Raw genomic sequence first — 20,940 nt, forward strand, 5'->3', positions numbered from 1 at the left:
TAGGCTGAAGACCAAGGTACACAAACTACAAGATAATAGCACTTTCTGCTCATTTGATACAGATTAGGCTGCAAATACAATTTATTTCAGTGGATAGTAGTTCCCAAGAAAGCGCGATAATTACTGCAAGCTCTGCCCCGAAGCTAAACAAACGAGAGATTCGTTTCAGAGAGCTTTTCAGCACCAAAGCGTCGGACAGTTCCAATTCATCTCCATTTTTCCCGTTTGCGCATTGAACCATAAACCATTTGTTAGGCTGGGTTCCCATAAGCCCAACTAAAACCCTAATCACGCATGTTATGTGGATGTAGCCATCGGGGTTGTAACTGATATACATGATGATATACTGTGAAGAGTATGCATTGGAAAAAATACAGACCCAAACTTCAGATCAGTCGCTGCTTGCGCTGCCGCCTTGTTTGCGCCTAGAATAACTACAACACAGAGGTCAGTCCTACATTTCATAGGGAGGATTTTGAAATGGACTCGTAACCCCTCAAACCAAAGAGTGTATAAAGGCATTTTCCTGGACCTTGATGCGGGGAAAAACCCTTCCCCCGCTACCTCAACTCGGGGCCCGGGTGTGCCTCACGCGCACTGTTCCTCCTTGTGGAGGCGGACCCGCTCGCCCTTAAAGGAAAGGCGCCCCCCTCTAAGGAAAGCAAAGCGAACTCGACTGGAGAGAGTCGCGCTCCAGATTGAGGAAGAAGAGGAGCTGCGAGTCAGGCGGTTTCTCCTAACGCTACACTCCGCAGAAGACGGAACAGCCCCGCGGACACTCAAAGCTTTCCCAAGAATCTTTCAGACAGCGGAGTAGCAGTGCCTCGCCTACCTTCGTCCATCCCATCGGAAGTAAAGAGGACGTTTCATTCCGATGAGACTTCTTTCTTTCTTGGGGTCTTCGGGGAGAGAAAGATTGGTTGGACCGAAGGAAGAGGAGGAGTCGCCCCCACAAACTGCCGGCTCCTAGACCGAGGACTTGGGAGAAGGCCGTCGAAGGAGTCCCGGCTGCCAAGGGGTGATGCCACCGAGGTCGACAGAGTCCACGTGGCTCCAAGGGACAGTGGCGGGCAACGAGAGCGAGGCGGCTGCTCCGGGGACCTCGTCCCCGCAGGCCGGGGCAGTATTCGCCATCCGCTGCTTGATCCCCACGCTCTACCTGCTCATCATGGCCATGGGCTTGCTGGGCAACTTCACGTTGCTGAAGATCTTCGCCGCCCGAAGCGCCTCTCGAAGCGTGCCCAACATCTTCATCTCCAGCTTGGCCGCCGGAGACCTGTTGCTGCTGCTCACCTGCGTCCCGCTCGACGCCTCCCGCTTCTTCCTCGAGGAATGGCTCTTCGGCGAGGTGGGCTGCAAGCTGCTGCCGGCCATTCAGCTCACCTCCGTGGGCGTTTCCGTCTTCACCCTCACCGCCCTCAGCGCCGACAGGTGAGTCCAGGAGCGACCGAGGAAAGTCCTCCAGAGACGGAAGGCGGGTGGCGGAGCGCAACTAATCGGTGGGGAGAAAACAGCGGCAGGGGCAAAACACTGCAAACTTTCCGGCCCTTATGCCAGCCTTTGGCTGCCTTTCATGCCATTAGCGAGGTTCCCACTTTTAACAGAGTCCGCTGTTGAACGAATAACTGACTAACTGAATGAAAAATGATCCTGCAACCAGCCTTGTTGGTGAAGCTTCTGCTTCACTAGAAGTTTGGAAAGGCATCGGTCCCTCTTTTTTTTTTTTCTCCACACGGTCAGACTGTCTGAATATGTGTCTGATTGGATTGCCAGAGGTCAGTCTGCCCCTTCAGGAGTCTTTATCTCATCCTATGCCAACTTCACCCACAAGTAAATAAGGAGATCCATGCTCCTCTGGGGGGGTACATCTATTTATTTTCTTTAATGAATTCAGCTGGAAGGAAATGGATTCTGTGGACACACAGAAGTAAGCTTAGCATTATCCTAAGTAGTGTTAACAAGGGAAGTTGGAAGCCTGTTATTAAAACACAGCTGCCTGCAATTACTGCAGGTTCTAGTCCCACCAGGTCAAAGGTTGACTCAGCCTTCCATCCTTTATAAGGTAGGTAAAATGAGGACCCAGATTGTTGGGGGGGGCAATAAGTTGACTTTGTAAATATACAAATAGAATGAGACTATTGCCTTACACACTGTAAGCCGCCCTGAGTCTTCGGAGAAGGGCGGGATATAAATGTTAAAAAAAAAAAAACCTTTATTCATCAGCTGTGATAGATAAACTGAACATTTCTTTTTAGATGTAGTTTTTCCCTAAATGCTAATTCCAGGGAACAAGTAGGAGCATCCTTGACTTTGTTTTCACTTGAGCAATTTCCAGAGCATCTCCTATAACTGGCCACATTTGTAGACATAAATCTGAATAAGACAAATGATCGGTCTAAAAACCTTACGTTCTTCTTTAGAAATATTTGTCCCTTTAAATGTATTAAACTGGGAGACAGCTCATCTATTCTGTTCCTAAGTAAACATAATGTAAGCTGACATTAAGGAGAAGCAATTAATGTCCACACAATATTTATGGAGCTGAAATGTCAAGCAGCAAAGAACAAAGAACCAAGCAACGTATGATTAAAAATTGCCCATTAGGTCCAATTGTTTTACTTTAATACAAAGTTGGAAAAATAGAAGAGAAAAAGGTCACAATTTGATATCAAGATTAGAGGATTCTGACCAAAATCATCAGCAAAAGAATATGTCTTTCCCCCCTACGGACAAACTCATACAGTGATGATAAAATGTGCTGGCATTATTTGTTTCCTTACTGAAATTTGTCAATTTGCAGTTGAAGTAAAAAAAGTTTTTATTCAGAAAATGTGTCAAGCCACTTGTATGAGCTTCCTGAAACAGACAAGTTAATAGTCCATCTTGAAATGTCTATAGATAAATATTAACAGGATGTTGGAATAAAAAAAATTGCCATTATTGCTGGTCCTTCTCTTCCCTCTCAGTTTTTTTTTCCTTTTGAAAAAGAATTAAACTGAGATTACAATCTCATTGCATGCTGTTAGAAAAGCATTGGAACTTGTAACCAACTAAGCCCTAGGCTTTGAGACAGATGTAATATTGGGAACACATAGATGCAAATTTACACTCATTCATAAATGCACATGATTTCACCAATGTGGAAAAAAAATGGTGAGTTGAATGATACTCAGTAAGTGGCATAGTAGCATATATCTTGGGAAGAGTTGCTTGCAAAAACCAGGAGTGCTTTTTAATAATGTGATGTTTTGTCCTAGCACTCATTTCTATTTGTGAGAAATGAAGAGTCGTGTCATAATTACATCACACAGGGTAAACCAATGCAAGAATGCTGAGAAATAAGTCCAGTGAATTCCTAGTGAACAGAATTTTTTTTATAGAAGATCATCTGTCTCTCTATTTCTCAGTCTTAGGATGGTCTGTTCTTTGCCAAATTTACTATTTGCATGCATGTGCAAAGGGATACAGTTGTGCCCTTTTCTAACAATGATTAATTGTCAGTGATTAATATGTACACTGATACAGCTATTCAATGATAGATAACGTCATGCAAGTGGTTTCAGGCCACTTGCTATCTGCTCTTGCAGGAATGTTTATTTTATCAGAAGAAAAGTGATAACATTGCAGACTGTTCTCCCTCTCTTATATTAGACCAGGGGTGTCAAATTCAATTCCATTGACAGCCATATCAGAGTTGTGTTTCACCTTGGGGGCCGGGGTGGGCGTGGCCAGGGTGGGTGTCACTTGTTTTGGAGGTGTCTGTAGTGGCCCAAATGCTCTGCCAGTGGAAATGGGCTCCAGAGCTCCATTTTCAGCTGCACTGGCCTCCTGCCACCCTCTGCCAGTGAAAATGGAGCTCAGGGGGAGGAGTATACACTATATGTGCCCTCCTGAACTCTGTTTTCACTGGCAGAGGGCAGCAGGAGGCCACTACAGCTGAAAACAGAGCCTGGGAGAGCCAGATGTGGCCCTCCCATTTTCACTGGTAGAGGCACCGCGGGCCGGTCCTTTGCTGTTTCTAGGGCAGCCCCATGGGCCAGATCTAAGCATCCCATGGGCCGGATTTGAGTTTGACACCCCTATACTAGACTCAGTTTTCCCTTTGGTCATACACTGCTCTGAATTTTAAAGGATTTTTAAGATGGATTCAAGAAACAAAATGTTCATTTGAGCTACCAACATCTTTGTATCTTTCTTGTTTTGTTCTGGTTTGATTCAGTTTTGAAGCCTGTGGTCTAAATAAATGGTAATGGAGAAATCCAGCATTTTGAAACAACACAACTGAGCAATATTACTACCTTGAATGTAAAAAAGAAAAAGATCTTATTGTTTGAAATATGAAAAATTCTTTGACTAAGTCCCACCATAGCTTTTGTTGCCCTGGCTAGAAAGATCCTGCTTCACAAGTTTTTCCTTAAAAAAAAACATTTTAGGTAAAGTAAAAAACAAACTTCATGTAAAAATTTTATTTTTAAAATTTTATTTTATTGGTTTTAAATTTATTACTAATTTTAATGGGGTTTTTAGTTTTATATATTTTTAAAGTTTTTAGGCCAACTATATAATAAGTTTTTTAATTTGTATTTTAATTGTATATTTTTGTATCGTTTTGTTTTATCTTGGCTGTACACCGCCCTGAGTCCTTCGGGAGAAGGGCGGTATAAAAATTGAATAAATAATAATAATAATAATAATAATAATAATAATAATAATAATAATAATAATAATAATAATAATAATAATAATAATAATAATAATAAAAGAGAGTGAACTACATTCATCAGGAGACAAGCCTAAGTAGCTATGTAACAGATGGCAACTTCACAGGACCATGTCTGATTCTGCAGTATTTTTTTTCAGTAGGAGGATCCTATTTGCTGTGTTACATTCTATAATATCTAAAAAGAGATGGAACATTTTCCACAAAGGTTAGTACCCACTAAAATGAGACAGTAAATGGGATAAGAGACAGTAGATTAATGCATAAATAAAGTAAACAAGGTATAATTTGGAATGTAATTTTAAGTAAGTTTAAATATAAGTTTGACCAAACTAAATATAGATTTTGGATCTTACTTAGTTGAAACATGATATGTGAATGCTATATGTCAATGAGGAACCAAAAGACATAGAGTTTTTTTTTTAATATACAATTTTTTAAAAAAATATATAAACATTCCATCTTCCCTTAAACAGTGCATTGTCTGGGTACAAATATCTCTGTGCAATAACCATCAAAATTTACAACGGTGCTCATTACACTGATATTAATTTTCTGATCTTACAATTGTAGTATTGAACTTAGAAGCTGTTCATTTTTCCCTCTTAACATATCTTCTAGTAAGAATATAACAGTAATATTAAGTATAATAATCTTAATAGTCATAATAATCATCAACATCATATTGTTTACATCTCTAGCTTAACATATTTTCTACTCTTCTTTAACCTCCTTCTTCTATTTCCAACTTCCTTTTTTATTCTCTAGCCATTGATAAAATAATTCCCATATCATATAATATTCAGTTTGCTCTTTCTCCTTAATTGCAAGCGTTAATCTACTCATTTCTGCACATTCTAATATTTTCCTAATCCCATTCTCATCAGTAGGGAACTCTTCACTTTTTCAGTTTTGTGCAAATACAATTCTAGTTGCAGTTAATACATGGATAATTAAATATGTGATCTCCAGTGGTGAGTTGCTATGGTTCTCCCTGGATTGGGAGAGCTGGTAGTGGAGATGTTGAGGTGACAGTGAACCAGGTCACTCCGACTGTCATCTGGGCCCTCCCACCCGCCCCTGCGCTATACCTACCTTTATTCCTCCATTTTTAGCCCAGCTGAAAGGCATGGCAGAGCGGATTGCAATGCTTCAGCTGTTCAGCCAGTCAATGCGCTTGTGCGAAGCACAAGTTTGGCGTGCGTGCATGCGATGCAGGCACGGGCGTGTTGATTGTGCGCAAAGCGCGTGCACAAAGTGAACGGGTGGTAACACCGATTAGAACCCACCACTGGTGTTCTCTTTAATATAAGTTTCAGGTAACATCCCCAACAAAAATATTTCTGGTTTTAAATCAATGTGCTGCTTTATCATCTTTTCCAGCCATGTATGTATTTTTTGTCCAGTATTTTTTTGCTTCTACACATGTCCACCACATATGATAATAGGACCCAGGTATCTGGTGGCACTTCCAACATTTTGCTGACTTATCTTTGAACATCTCTGCCAACCTTGCTGGTGCAAAGTACCATCTATAAAATATCTTGTACAAATTTTCTTTATATGCAGTTGACATCATTAATTTGTAGTTTCTGTCCCACAATTTCTGCCATTTATCTAATTCTATTGTATGACCAAATTTTTTTGCCCATGCTATCATTGCCTCCTTCACTTGTTCGTGAAAGACATAGAATTCTTTAAAGAAACCAGATGTCTGTCTAATCAAAAAACTTTTAGTTCCATCATTGGACTCTCTCCAGATTAGATACAGTTATGCATTCTTTATTCAAAGTGATAACATGTTGATACCACTTTCTACAACATTCTCTTCATTAAAAAAAAATGCTCTGAAAAAAAATTTGCTTCTGGAAATATTGATAATGGAAAAAGACAAAGGAAAAGAAGCATTAGATTCTGGAAAGCTACCACCAGAGATGGCCTCATATAGCTTGAAAACTGCAGTTTTAGTAAACATTAAATTCCTTCTGACAAAATCATTGGGAGGAGATTTGTTTGTTAACATAGCTCTAGAAGAGTCTTACCAAGTGGAGAGTGCTGCAAAATACTCCATTTCATTGCCAGCCAGCTGAGTTTGTCCTCTTCTAGGAGATTCCACTCTCCTTTTGTGTTTTTCCAGATTTCAGCTAAATGTCTATGGAGATTCTCAGTCATCCATGTCATGGTTGTCCCAAAGGTGCTTTTTCAAAAGGCAACTGGACTCTCTGGTTTTTCTTTGAAGATGTTTTGCTTCTCATCCAAGAAGCTTCTTCAGCTCTGACTGGATGGTGAGGAATGGAAGGATTTATACCAGGGGTGAAATCCAGCAGATACTGACAGATTCTGGAGAATTGGTAGCGGAAATTTTGAGCAGTCCAGAGAACCGGTAGCGGAAATTTGAGTAGTTCGGAGAAAGGTCAAATATCTGGCTGGCCCCAGAGTGGGGTGGGAATGGAGATTTTGCAGTATCCTTTCTCTGCCACACCCACCAAGCCACGCCCACAGAACCAGTAGTAAAAAAAATTGGATTTCACCACGGATTTATATTCGTTGCAGACAGCTAAAAGAATGCAAATGAGCAGCTGTCTGCAAGAGTTATAAACCCTTCCATTCAGTTAGCACTCCTTAAGAACTAAGAATATATATACTAAGGAGTATATTAAGGAAGCAGACCCAGGACTAGGTTTAGATTTGCTCCTGAAAGGAATTGAGAAACATTAACAGATGTTTCTGCTTGTCACATATCATTGTAGATGGTCCCAATTGTGCCTTGTTCTAGTCATATCATATAGTGCTAATGAGAGTCTTTCACTGACAAACACTGAGTATCAGCACAGAAGTTGATGGTGATGTGAATTATGTGAGAAGTGCTTGACTCCATTTTTTCAAATTCTGTTCTTCTGCAAGCAGGGGAATGACACATCATTGTGTATACAACCATCAAGTCAAGGATATGTCACTTTGGTGGGCACATAAGAGGAGTGCAAAGCACATTTCTTGTGTGTGTGTGTGTGTATGTGTGTGTGTGTTTGTGTGTGAGAAAGGTGAAGAGATTTAAATTTTGGTACGAATGGGAACAACTGGATGAGGCAGTTCTTTCTGGCTAGTTGATGAGAACTGACCGGAAAGGTCAAATTGGGATTGAATGTTGCAGAGCTTCAAACAAGTAAATATGTCTATTTCTAGTATATTTTGCTGTCTTACAATCTTAGATCAGCTAAATATTTTGCATATTTAGTTACTTCTTGCATCTGAAAAATGAACCTAGATAAAATGTGTATGCTTGCAAGATATATGGTGTGTATGCTTACAGCTCTAGCCAGGTGCATTTTTCAAGGCTAAATTTACATTTTCTTTAATCACCCCTCTTTAATTTTTCATCTCTCACTGCATATTCTGATATCTTAGACTCTAGAGAGAAACTAGAGGGAATGACTCAAGCAGAGCAAAAGTTTTGTCTGAATAAATAGGAAATCAACCCTTTCTGTAATCATGTTTATCACTTTTCCATTATTTGGGCTTGTAAGGGGAAATTATGTGGATATCTCTTTTTCACCACTAGCTGTGATTGCCTATCAGGTATCCATTGATCTCACTTATCAGAATACCTTTCTCGTTTCTTTCATTCATTCCTGGTTCACTGCAAATGTTTGCAACTACAACCAATTCTATCAAACTGAAATCTTTTAAATGATACCCACAGAGGCATAACGCCAGAGAAATCCTGAAATATTTCTCAATTTTCTGCAGACAAGCTGTTACATATGGGGGATTTGTTAGTTTTCACGATGAAGTATTAGTAAGTCTGTAATGTAGGGATGATGTGTCTTTGCTGCTCACTGCAAATTGGTTTGAATCTGCAAACTAATTCTTAACTATGGGCTATTTCAGTGGTGAAATCCAATTTTTTTTACTACTGGTTCTGTGGGTGTGGCTTGGTGGGCGTGGTGTGGCTTGGTGGGTGTGGCTTGGTGGGCGTGGCAGGGGGAAGGATACTGCAAAATCTCCATTCCCATCCCACTCCAGGTGAAGGATACTACAAAATCTCCATTCCCATCCCACTCCAGGAGAATGATACTGTAAAATTTCCATTCCTCCCCCACTCTGGGGCCAGTCAGAGGTGGTATTTGCCGGTTCTCTGAACTGCTCAAAATTTCCACTACTGGTTCTCTGAACTGCTCAAAATTTCAGCTGCTGGTTCTCTGAACTGCTCAAAATTTCAGCTGCTGGTTCTCCAGAGCCTGTCAGAACCTGCTGGATTTCACCCCTGGGCTGTCTGAAGAAGCATAGAAATAAAATGCCATTAGTTCATCAAGCAATGAAAAGAAAACTTTCAGGTGGAGGGATTTTAATAGCTTTTACTTAGGCAGTGTATGGATTTTAGCCTGATCATAAGTTTCTATGAGGTCCGTATGCAATTCAGAAAGTTGTAATGGAGGGAGAGAACACAAGGTCAAAAATACATCCTGGATTGCTTTTCCTCTTTGAAAGCACAAAAAGAGAACTAAGCTTTTATACATTAGTGATGAGAATTATTTATTGCACTGTTATTCTCTTCTTTATTGAAGAGGATAACAGTGAGGGCAGGTATAACCTCTTCAGTTCTCATGAACAAGAAGAGTTAGATTAAGCTAAGAAATAGTGGCAAGCCACTAAATGCAATGTTTAAATCAGAATCTGAAAACTTTCCTCTTCAGTTTTTCTAAATACATGTCTTTCAGGATTGCTGAAGTATAACCCTCATTATCTCCAGAGGCATTGGAAAATATGGTTCAGTCCATCAGGAAGACATCAGGATGGGCTTCCTTTTCTTAATCTGATGCTTATTTGTTAACACAGTAGTTAATAACAGGAACAGTAATAGATTCTTTGGATATATGATGATAGGATTACGTCCCTGGATACCAGCCAGCATTTAGCTTTGAAGACTCACACAGACCTAATTATAATGGGAGGAAAGCTCCTATTAGTGCCAAGACATATTATGCCTCTCTTGGCTGACAGTATATACTGTAGTCTATTGGAAGATATTCAGAATGAGGCACATGAGAGGGCCAAAGAGTTTAAGGATCCTCATCTTGGTCTGGTTAAGCCTATATATTGAAGATGCTAGAACAGTGATGGCGAACCTATGACAAGCATGCCAGAGGCGGCACGCAGTTCCCTTTCTGTAGGCACGCGAGCCGTCGCCCCAGCTCAGCTCTGCCACGCATGCGCACGTGTCTCCCACCAGTCGGCTGGTCTTCGGGTCTCTGCTGTGCATGCCTGGGGGGCCATGCACATGCGGGGGGCTGTGCACGCATGCATGGGGTGGGTAGGGCACATGCGTGGGGGTCGTGCCCTCATTGCATTTTGAGGGTTCACATGTGCGCGTTTTGGGTGCTCGGTCCGGAAAAGGTTAACCATCACTGTGCTAGAAGTAAGCTAACTTTAGTATACCTGCCTTTTATGTCCTGATCAATGTACACCTGAGGACCTTGTGGTGGTGTGACAGATCATAATTAATGTTGCTAGTTTCTGGGCAAGATTTGTTTAACTTGTAGATATTTTAATCTTGTATTTTATATTTAAAATTTTATGTTGTATAGTATGCCTTATTTTAATTGTGATGCTTCTGACATGAATCAACAAACAAAGAAGCAAACAAACTAACCACAGACTTAGCAATGGTCAAATACATAGTATGCCATACACGGCTAGCATGTGATTTTCAGGATAGGTTGAATTATTTATTGGTGATCCAGGCTCTTAAATCTGTTATTCCAGAATGCCATTCATCCTTGTCTTGCTTCAACTGAGCAATCCACCTACACCTGCACATATGCTAATAGCCTTGGATGCTCATCAGCTGAGTATCTCTCCTGTAAACCAGCAAGAGCTTTGGTTTCTTTTTCAGTGCTCTGCAGCCAACTGCTTGGATTTACTAGGGACTTAGTTTTACTCAGGGAATTTTTCTAATCTAATCACCAGACTTATTGGTTAACAAGGTAGTTAATAAAAGAAACACATTTTCCGCTTGAAACTCCTGAATGCCATTAATCATAGCTGTTTGCAGAAAGCTCAGAGGCACTTCTTCCTTGAAAGCGGAAGATGGATAGTTTTCATTACATCTGACAGGATGGAACTAAAAGAATATATATAAGTATAGCTATGCGCGTGTGGGGGTCATGCCTCTATAATATGGAGCTAGAATGGATATCATTAGGGACCAATTTAAAGATCAGCTGCAGTTAGTCCTTCCTGCAATGATTTTTTTTTTATGTACACTATAGGAGACCTGGCATGATTGCAAGGAATGGATGTATATCAAATGGAAAGAGAATGAATGTTATTACCCACTTAAGAATATACATTTAGTTTTAGAATCTGATTTAATTCAAAATACTTAACATTTATTGAAATTCTTCATTTGCTTTCTGAGTTCTAAGACCTATTGAATGCAAAAGAGTTCATTCCCAATTAGAAAAACTCCAATCTATGGAAAAGTTATATTTTGTAATGTCAAAGCTCTTTCTACCGTCAGGGTGAGATAGTGTCAAAAAATAATGCCAGGGAGGAATTAGTATTTTGCATATGCTTATAAGTATTATTTGTGTTTATTACTATTTCAGATATGTACGAGTGAAACCTGGGGGTGGGATTTTGGTGTATAAATGTACAGGTAGTCCTTGGTTCACAACCACTTATTTAGTGACTGTTCAAATTTACAACAGCCCTGAAAAAGTGACTTATGACCAGTTTTCGCACTTATGACTGTTGCAGCATTCCCCATGGTCACATGATCAAAATTTGAGTGCTTGGCAACTGACAGGTATATATGACAGTTGCATGGTGTCCCGGGGTCATGTGATCGCCATTTGTAACTTTCCCAGTTGGCTTCCGATGAGCAAAATTAATGGAGGAAGCCATTAATTTTGCCAATGCTTAGCAGGTGCATGATTCACTTATCAGCTTCAATGATTTGCTTAGCAACTACAGCAAAAGGACATAAAATGATATCAAACTCACTCAACAACTGTCTTGCTTAGCAATTGGAATTTTGGGCTCAATTGTAGTAATAAGTCAAGGACTACCTGTATGTTAAGATATTAAAATTTAAAAAGTACCGTATATACTCGAGTATAAGCCGAGTTTTTCAGCACGTTTTTTGTGCTGAAAAACGTCCCCTCAGCTTATACTCGAGTATATACGGCTTATACTCGAGTTTTTTTTTTCTTTTTTTCACATTATACCGGATGGAGCAAACTTGGCGGGCTTTTGCATTAGCGCGGGGAAGCCCTGCCGGTGCAGTGAGAGGGCGGGGCGGGGGAGCCGCCAGCCTTCTCGGCTGAGGGAGGGAGGGTTTCCCCGACCGGTAGCTGCCTCATTTCCCACCCTCGGCTTATACTCGAGTCCCCAGTTTACCCCAGTTTTTTGGGGTAAAATTGGGGACCTCGGCTTATACTCGGATCGGCTTATATTCGAGTATATACGGTACATAAAAGCAAGACACTATAGAACAAGTTTGCTGAAAAAACCAAAAAAGTTAATTACATCATCTCCTTCCCTTCTATTTGTATCTCAATCACAGGCCATCCTTTAGAGATTTGAACTTTGCATCAAACTTTAGTAATTATTGTTAGTTTCCATCTGAATCCTAAATACTACATTCCAGATATCTAATCTGCCTTGCCTTGCATACAAGGGATCCATTCTTACTTGAATTTATGTAATTAATTGAACTTTTATTGTACAGTTAGTCTTTGACTTAGGACCATAATAAGGACCAGAAAGTTCATCATTAAGTCATGTGGTTGTTAAGTGAGACATGTTTCTGTGACTTGCCACCTCCTCCCAGTTTTTCCATTGACTTTGTTTGTCAGAAGTCAGCTAAGAAGGACACAAATGATGATTATTTGACTGCAGGACATTGCAAAGACCGGTTGTAAGTCACTTTTTTCAGTGCTGTTGCAACTTTGAATGGTCACTAAATGAATGGTCATAATTGAGGATTATCTGTAGAGATATATCCTGTCAATTTGACCATTGGACTATACCTTCTATCTCACAATGTCCTCCCTCCCCACTTCCCAGAAAGCACTACAGAAAACAGATCAGAGGGGGTTTTTTAGCAGGTTCTGACCAGTTCTGGAGAACCGGTAGCAGAAATTTTGAGTAGTTCGGAGAACCGGTAGTAAAAATTCTGACTGGTCCCGCGCCCATCTATTCTCTGCCTCCCAAGTCCCATCTGATCAGGAGGAAATGGGGCTATTGCAGTAACCTTCCCTGGATTGGGGAGGGAATGGAGATTTTATAGTATCCTTCCCCTGCCATGCCCACCAAGCCACAGAACCAATAGTAAAAAAATTGAAACCCACCACTGAAACAGATGCTTTGAATATATGGTGTTACAGGATGAAATTCTTGTCTTCTTACATCAACATTTTCTTTGTAAAACTAATCGGAGCTTAAATGAGATTGTTTGTTTGTGGCAATAATAAAAGTCTGATAGTTATTTGCAAGACTCAAGTTGTACTTAAGATCAAATCTAAGGGCTTCAGAAATTTTCTCTATCCTTCTTCCCAGTTTTGTTTCATTTCAGCTCCAGATAGCTGATCCAATTTTAGGAACTGTTGTCCTGGAATTAGTAGCAAAGCATTAACTACTATAAGCTTCCTCCCCCTCTCCAAAGCTAAGAAACAAAAAACGCCTTGTTAGATTAGATCAAACTAAGGCTTGTCCATTCCAGTGTTATGGTGTTATTTGCCTCTGGGTCTGGGCACTTATAGGCAGGTTTTGAAAGTGATTGCATTCATTCTCTTTTTGGGATATAGTTTCTTACTTGTACACTGACACTTTCATTGCTCTAGTAATAGTAGCACAATTAAAAGGAGAAGTCTTTGTACCTTCATCATTATCCAGAATGATCTGATATCATTGATCTGATATCTTAAAGCAGAGATGGACTGGAAGTAATAAATATGAATTGAAAACTATGGCATATCAGTCTTCAAGTTGTATACAGTAACGTCAACACATTTTTGAGCCATGTTAAAAAGTAGCAGAATGCATTGTATAACTCCCTCAGACCAGAGAAAATTGCATTATATATTTCTCTACCCTAATAAAATAAACCTTTTATGCTTTCCTTCCTTTCACTTTCCCTCCCTCCCTAAATAAATTCTTTCTGTTTAGCCACTTGAACAAAAGTCAGATAACTCCCAGAAGCGCATTTCTGTCTAAACATTTCCCTCAGAATTGTGGGACTCTTGTTTTCTTTCAACAACAACAAAAAACACCCCAATCTACTATCTGAACAATAACATTTGTTTTCCTTTCTACATTTTAGGTACAAAGCCATTGTAAATCCAATGGATATTCAAGCACCCAATGCAGTGCTCTGGACATGTATTAAAGCAATCGGCATCTGGATAATTTCCATCTTGCTAGCAGTCCCTGAAGCCGTTTTCTCTGAAGTGGCACACATCAATGATTCAGATAATGTCAGCTTCACAGAATGTATGCGCTATCCCTTGAAGGATGATCTGCACCCAAAGATTCATTCAGTGATGATACTCTTGGTATACCTTCTCATCCCACTCACCATCATTAGTATTTATTACTACCATATTGCAAAGACATTAATTAAGAGTGCACACAATCTGCCAGGAGAATACAGTGAACAATCTAAAAAACAGGTAAGTTTTCCAGATCCACGTGAGGAGATTTATCTTAAGAAAGTCTACAAGATAGATGATATTTTATGTTTAGTATACAGGTAGTTCTTGACTTCGCAACCACAATTGGAAGCAGAATTTCTGTTGTTAGGTGTTAAATGAGTCATGTCTGATTTTAAACCTTTTTACCCATGGTTGTTTGGCAAATCACTGCATTTGTTAAGTGGTCATTAAGTAAATCCACTTTCCTTCCTTGACTTTGCTTGAAGGAAATTGGCTGGGAAGGTCCTATGGTGATCACATATCCCTGGGACACTGCAACCTTCACAAACACACGTCAGTGGCCAAGTACCTAAATGCTGAAGTGGGAATGCTATGATGATTGTAAGTGTGAGGACTGGTTATGTCACTTTTTTCAGTGCTGTTGTAATTTTGAATGGTCACTAAACAGTTATACGTTGAGGACTATCGATGTGTCACATACTTCTGTTTCTCAGTTGTTATTTAATTCATGTGGTACGGTCTGGATCAAATCCATTCTGTAGGTAATAAATTATAATATATCATTATATAGGAAGGCAAGAGTGGTGCGGTGGCCTAGAGGTGGAGCTCTTACCTCACAATCAGGAGGCTGTGAGTTCGATCGTAGGTAGAGGGCAGATATTTCTCTCTCTGGGCATGTTGAGAATATATCTGCTGAATATAACTCCACACTGGTGACAGGAAGGGCATCTGGCCAGTAAATGCTCAGTTCCGTTCAGTTGCCCAGACTCCACCCTGTAAGGGATTATAGGGTATTTAAAAGGAGATGATGATGACTATATAGGAGGGCAAGTGGTGGATTGGAAAATTCCTATTTTTCCTGAAACGGGACATGTATTTTTTTAAAAAGCAACAACACGCCTGACACCAATGGATTTTTGAAAAACAAAACTTAGGCCTAGTAGAAAGAACTAACTCTCCCATAGGCAGAATGGTTCCAAATGAAATCAGCTCACTGTACATTTGTACTTCAGAAAGAAAAGGAAGGTATGAAGTATAAGCTCAGTTCTTTCACAGATCAACAGGCAAGGACAATTAATTAAAAAAACTAACGCTCAGCCCTGTCTCTCCCTTATTATGAAAAATAGTGTTCCTGACACTGCATTTATTTCTTGGTTAATAAACAAAACTCCACAAGACAGAATTCTGATCACACTTTGCGATTTCATTAGCATGTCCACACAGCAGATGTTCTACCAGATCCCTGCAGGCTTTTCTTCTAGTTTTGCATAGCCTCAAGAAATTTCAGTTGTTGCAGGATCTCTACCTTAATGACTTAAATCAACTTGCATCAAAAAACTACAAAAAACCCCTTGATTTTAATTGAATACTGATGCATCTCCAGACTTTATACACAATACCTGTATTGGAGTTTTGTATGCTTGAACAAAGATTAAATGCTTAGCTTGAACAATATACAAAGTGTCCCAAAAGTTAAAGGGCAAAGACTGAAATAAATCCCCCGTTACTTCAATTTTATTAACATTTAAAATTCACCATCTCCTGTTCATACGTAGTTATTGATTTTTTTAAAAAAATCAATGTACCTTAATTATTTTCTCTTTTCTGGTTTGTTACTAAATTTTAACTGCTGTATTAATTCTGGAGTGCTCTGTATATTCCTTTTTTATATCCTTTAATTCCACTTTTATTTTTAGAAATAACTGAAGGCAGCAGATGTATCTAGTACTCTGTCATCCTCTTATTTTCCCCTCAATAGCAACCTTGTGAGATGGGTTGGGGTGAGAGAGAATGACTGACCCAAAGTCACCCAGCCAGCTTTGATGCCAAAGCAGGTCTCCTGATTTCTAGCCAGAATGAGAGCAGTTTAAATAGCTCTTCAGGCATTACTGGGAATAGATTACAATCCTGTGGTCCAGAGATAATTTATGCCCAGCTGTTAAAAGCTTGAGCCTTGAGCAACAGCCCTTATTTTGAGAAAGATTGCTTTAGAATAATCTATTTTGGCAATTATAATTGACACATGCCCTTTGTGAATGCCAGATTATTAGATGGGGAAATGGTTTGCAGTATTCTAAATTAATTTTCTTTAATTGATTGTCTTCTGGAAATGCTAGGATTATTGCTCCAGAATTTTCCAGATAAACACTATGCTGAGTAGGTAATTCTGGGAGCTGCAGTCTCAATACATCTGGAGAAAGCTGACCTGCCATATTTTCCTGATAAAATATATTGTATGAGTGTGAAAATGAATGGTAGAATTCATTATAGTTTTTTCATTTTACTAAATTCACATCATCATAAATGTACATTTATATAATAACATTTATCGTGTAATAAGTAATTGAAAAGAAAGTAAAAATCGGGATTGCTCAAATACCACTTTGGAAAATACTAAACTGAAAATGAATGCAACCGTAGAGAGAGAATGGAGAGGGATAGAGGAGAGAAGAGAGGAAGGAGAGATAGGGAAAGAAGAAAGGGAAAAGGAGAGGAAGAAAGAGACGGGAAACAAGAGCAGGAGAGAAGGTTAGAAGGGAGGAAGAAGGAAGGTGTGGGGGAAAGGAAGGGGAAGGAGAGAAGGAGAGGAGGAGTGGAGGAAAGAAGAAAGTAGAAGAGTAGATGGAAGAAGGGAGGGAAAGGAAAGAGAGGAGAGGGAGAAGGAGGATTGTTGTAAAATAAGGGAGATGAAATGGTAGAAGAGCAGCTCCAAATATACTTAAATTGTTTAGGATGAAGATCGTATTAGTATGAAAGCTAAAAATGAGACGACTTCCGGTGTCCAGTGGCAACGGTCGTCTGGAGGCTTCTCCTGCCTCCAGTGCCCGAATCCGGCCGCCGCCGAGGCCCCCAGGGGCCAGGTGTTCCGAAAAGGACACCTGCCGCACGGACGGCTCGCCAGGGGTCTCCCAGCCGACATACAGGACTGGGGGGACCGATGCTGGCGCGTCCTAGGCTCGGCGGGGTTCGGAGGCCACAGGCCACGGCCATTACTTTGGTCGTCGCCTGGGCCGCTGTGCCCGGTGACACCGGGGCTTTGGATTTATAACTGCAGCAGCCTGGTGGTGAACAGGGAACGGAGAAGAATTGAGGAATGGAGAAGGGAAGGAGATATCGGTGGCAGTGGAGTGCTCCGGAGTGCGGGGGTTTTCTCCCCTGCGGCTGGAAGGAGCACGAGTCATTCTGGAGAGAGGAGAACTTAAAATAAGAAGATTACCGGTTTTGTGGAGCTCTGGAGAGAAGAGGTGATGGAGAAATTTAGGAGGGAGGGTTTGAGGCCCCTCCTCTGGGGAACAATGGTGGCGCCCAGCTTCCGCCTTCACTATGAGAATCTTGATGAAATCACTTCCTTCGGCTTCCTGGTTGACTAACTGTACTCTGGACTCGTTGCTCCTGTGAGTGCCCCTGGTGGATCCGGAGGAAATTACAAGGATACTGTGCTTGCCTGAGGATTTTGAAATTTTTTTTTAAATGGCAAAGGTCAGAGACCAACTGCTGGAGAGATGGAGAGAATTCTGGAAAAGTTATCCAATATGGACAAGAAACTGGATGATTTGCAAAGAGGCCAAACGGAAATAAGAGCAGAAATTGTGACTATCCAAAAGGATTTAAAGGATACTCAACAAGTCTCAGCAGAAAACAAGCAGAAAGTGGAAGGTCTGAGGGTGAGATGCGGGCAGTGCAGAAAGAGAGGAGACGACAGGCAATGCTGTGCTTGGACTACAGATGGATAAAATGTCTTATTTCCTTAGGTTTCAAAATTTGGAAGAAGTGGACCAAGAAGATTTGAGAGATGTTGTGACTAAATTGTTGGGAGAATTTCTTGGGAGAGGTGTTGATTTCATGAATTGGGATGTGGATCGAGTTTATAGAGTTAATTCACAATATGCACGCACGCATGCAGTTCCCAGAGAGGTTCATGTCAAATTTGTGAGAAGAGAGACGAGAGATGAAATTCTTAGAAAACATAGGAGTGGGGCACTGACTTATAGGGGCAGGAGATAGCCATTCTGAGGCAGATTCCCAGACAGGTACGTGAAATGAGAAAGAAAATATTACTTTTGTCAAGCAAATTGTACCAGAAGGAGTAGGCTTCAGATGGCTGATGCCAGAGGATTGATGATTTTCCGGGAGGGCATTACGAAAAAATTAGTACAATTGGAGGCTACGGCCTACGTGGAGGAACACAAAGCCCTCCTGGAATCAGATGACCCAGGAATTGAAGAAGGGAGGTTATAGACCATGGGCGGAAGGCGGCTCCCGCTGTTGCGGCCCTGGAGTTGGGTCAGGCTGAACCCAGAGTTCTGAGATCCAAAACTAGGAAGTGACAAAGATATTTGGTATTGTGTTGGTTTTCCTTATTCTCTTTTGTATGATATTCTGTTTATTCTTGACCCTTCTTTATTGCGTATGTAAGATTTGTAAACTTAGCTACTTCGTGTCACCTGCTTGCCATATGGCTGTTGTATGTGTTTAAAATTTGAGCAAAATTCTTATCTTGCATAAGAAAAATGAAAATTTACCATACCTGATATGTATTTGTATAAACCTTTTTTGACCAATAAAAACTTTTTGAACAGTATGAAAGCTAAAAAGAAAATATGTATGTTAGATAAGAAACTGTACAGTTAAGATATGTTTATGAGAAAAAATAAAAAACTTTTTTAAAAAAAAAAATTGAATCATTCATTATAAGCATGTGAATGACAATTCAGTCCTTGATTAAGACAGATGCAGGAAGGAAAGATACTCCTTATCTTCATCCCACTTCATTCTTCTGGATTTTAATCAATGAAGTTCAGTTGTCAATGGTCCTGGTTAAACAGACCTTGGCAGAACTTGCACTTTGTTTCTCTGGGGAAAATGATCAAACTACGTGAACTTTGTCACCTTTTTTTCTCCAGTTGTCATTGGTAAAATTAAAGATGTCATCAGACTTATCTGCGATAGTATGTGTAGTCTAACCCTGCTTATGCGAGGGTCTGAGAATAGGTGTGGAATAATTTGGCATTTATTGGGAATTAGCTTTCCTGCTCATCCTTGAACAATGTATTGTGAACACTGAAAGAAAGCATAGGGTCAGATCCAGAGGTGGGTTTCAGCAGGTTCTGACCAGTTCTGGAGAACCAGTAGTGGAAATTTGGAGTAGTTCAGAGAACCGGTAGTAAAAATTTTGGCTGCCCCCCCCCATCTATTCTCTGGCTCCCAAGTCCCAGCTGATTGGGAGGAAATGGGGATTTTGCAGTAACCTTCCCCCAGAATGGGGTGGGAATGGAGATTTTACAGTATCCTTCTCCTGACACGCCCACCAAGCCACGCCATGTCCACCAAGCCACGCCCACAGAACCGGTAGTAAAAAAAATTGAAACCCACCACTGGTCAGATCAGCTATTTTGTGGGACAGCTCCACTGACCTCAGATTGTTAATCTCTGTTTATTTGTTCATTCTAGATGGAAACTCGAAAACGCCTGGCCAAGATTGTACTGGTTTTTGTTGGGCTGTTTGCTGTGTGCTGGCTGCCAAATCATGTGTTATACATGTATCGGACTTTCAATTATCATAAGATTGACCCATCCCTCGGCCACATGGTTATTACCTTGTTGGCTCGAGCGCTGAGCTTCAGCAATTCATGTGTCAACCCATTTGCCCTGTACTTCCTCAGTGAGAATTTTCGGAGACACTTCAATAGCCAACTTTGCTGCTGTAGGATTCATCGTCAGCCAAGGCCTACCAGCTACCTGAACAATTCTTCAGCCGTTCGAATGTCTTCACTGGAGAACCATCCAAGGCACACTGTTGCTATGACAACCCTGCTGAATGGGCATACCCCTAAACAAGAGATGTCATTGTGATTAACCAGTGCAATGTCTGACCTCAAAAAGAATTTTTTTTAATTATCTTTCTTGTGGCTGGCCTCAGTTCCTTTAAAAAGCTAATAGACCCTAATCTAAGGAATATCATATCCTGATCTAGGGATAAGTATTTATTAATTATCTTCCTATCAGTCTTGTACAGAATGAAGGCTATTATGCTTTCCTTACTCTTGACTGAAGAAATGCTTCCAAGTCTTAAAAAGTTGAAATATGAAAAGGGCAAACATGCTCAGGACTAATTGCCACTTGAAGGGAATAAGTTTAGATTTCCAGGTGTGTAGATAGCTCTGGAAGTCAGGCATCTCTTTTGTCCAGAGTTTGTTTTTCCAGTCCCACACAAAGGCATCGCTGCTTATGTCACCTCTGCTGAACTTAAACAATGAGCCTGGTAAAAATAAAAATGTTACTTGGCTATTCCCTTTCAAATTATTTTATTTAGATTGGATGACACTCCTAAAGAAGAAGAGCTTGGGAAAGCACCGTCCAAGTTGGTTGACTAGCTGTTTACAAAGTAGTATGACTGTAGCTGGATCAGGGTCATCCGGGTGCAAATGGCACACCAAGATATTGTGAACTGTGTATTTGGAATTAAGTAATGAACTGAAGTGAATATGATTTCGGGCAAATTCTGGGAGACAGTGGAGGACAGGTGAGCCTGGCTTGGTATGGTCCATGAGGGAACAATTGGAC

At 40.5% G+C, this 20,940-nt stretch overlaps 1 protein-coding gene across 1 annotated transcript; it reads left to right on the plus strand.

Annotated features, from left to right (window-relative positions):
- The first annotated feature begins 1,021 nt into the window (after window positions 1-1,021).
- NMBR (neuromedin B receptor) lies at window positions 1,022-20,229 on the plus strand. The gene is made up of 3 exons (XM_058172812.1): window positions 1,022-1,431; window positions 14,046-14,394; window positions 19,828-20,229. Exons 1-3 carry the CDS (start codon window positions 1,022-1,024, stop codon window positions 20,227-20,229), a joined length of 1,161 nt encoding a protein of 386 aa, XP_058028795.1.
- Window positions 20,230-20,940: the final 711 nt, after the last annotated feature.

This window comes from Ahaetulla prasina, chromosome 1 (assembly GCF_028640845.1).
Source record: "Ahaetulla prasina isolate Xishuangbanna chromosome 1, ASM2864084v1, whole genome shotgun sequence".
NCBI lineage: Eukaryota > Metazoa > Chordata > Lepidosauria > Squamata > Colubridae > Ahaetulla > Ahaetulla prasina.

Excerpts from the sequence above, each read along its gene's own strand:
- NMBR (XM_058172812.1), top strand. The coding sequence starts at position 1,022 with ATGCCACCGAGGTCGACAGAGTCCACGTGGCTCCAAGGGACAGTGGCG. Across the intron at positions 1,432-14,045 it reads ACCGCCCTCAGCGCCGACAG|GTACAAAGCCATTGTAAATC; the intron begins GTGAGTCCAGGA and ends TCTACATTTTAG. Across the intron at positions 14,395-19,827 it reads GTGAACAATCTAAAAAACAG|ATGGAAACTCGAAAACGCCT; the intron begins GTAAGTTTTCCA and ends TGTTCATTCTAG.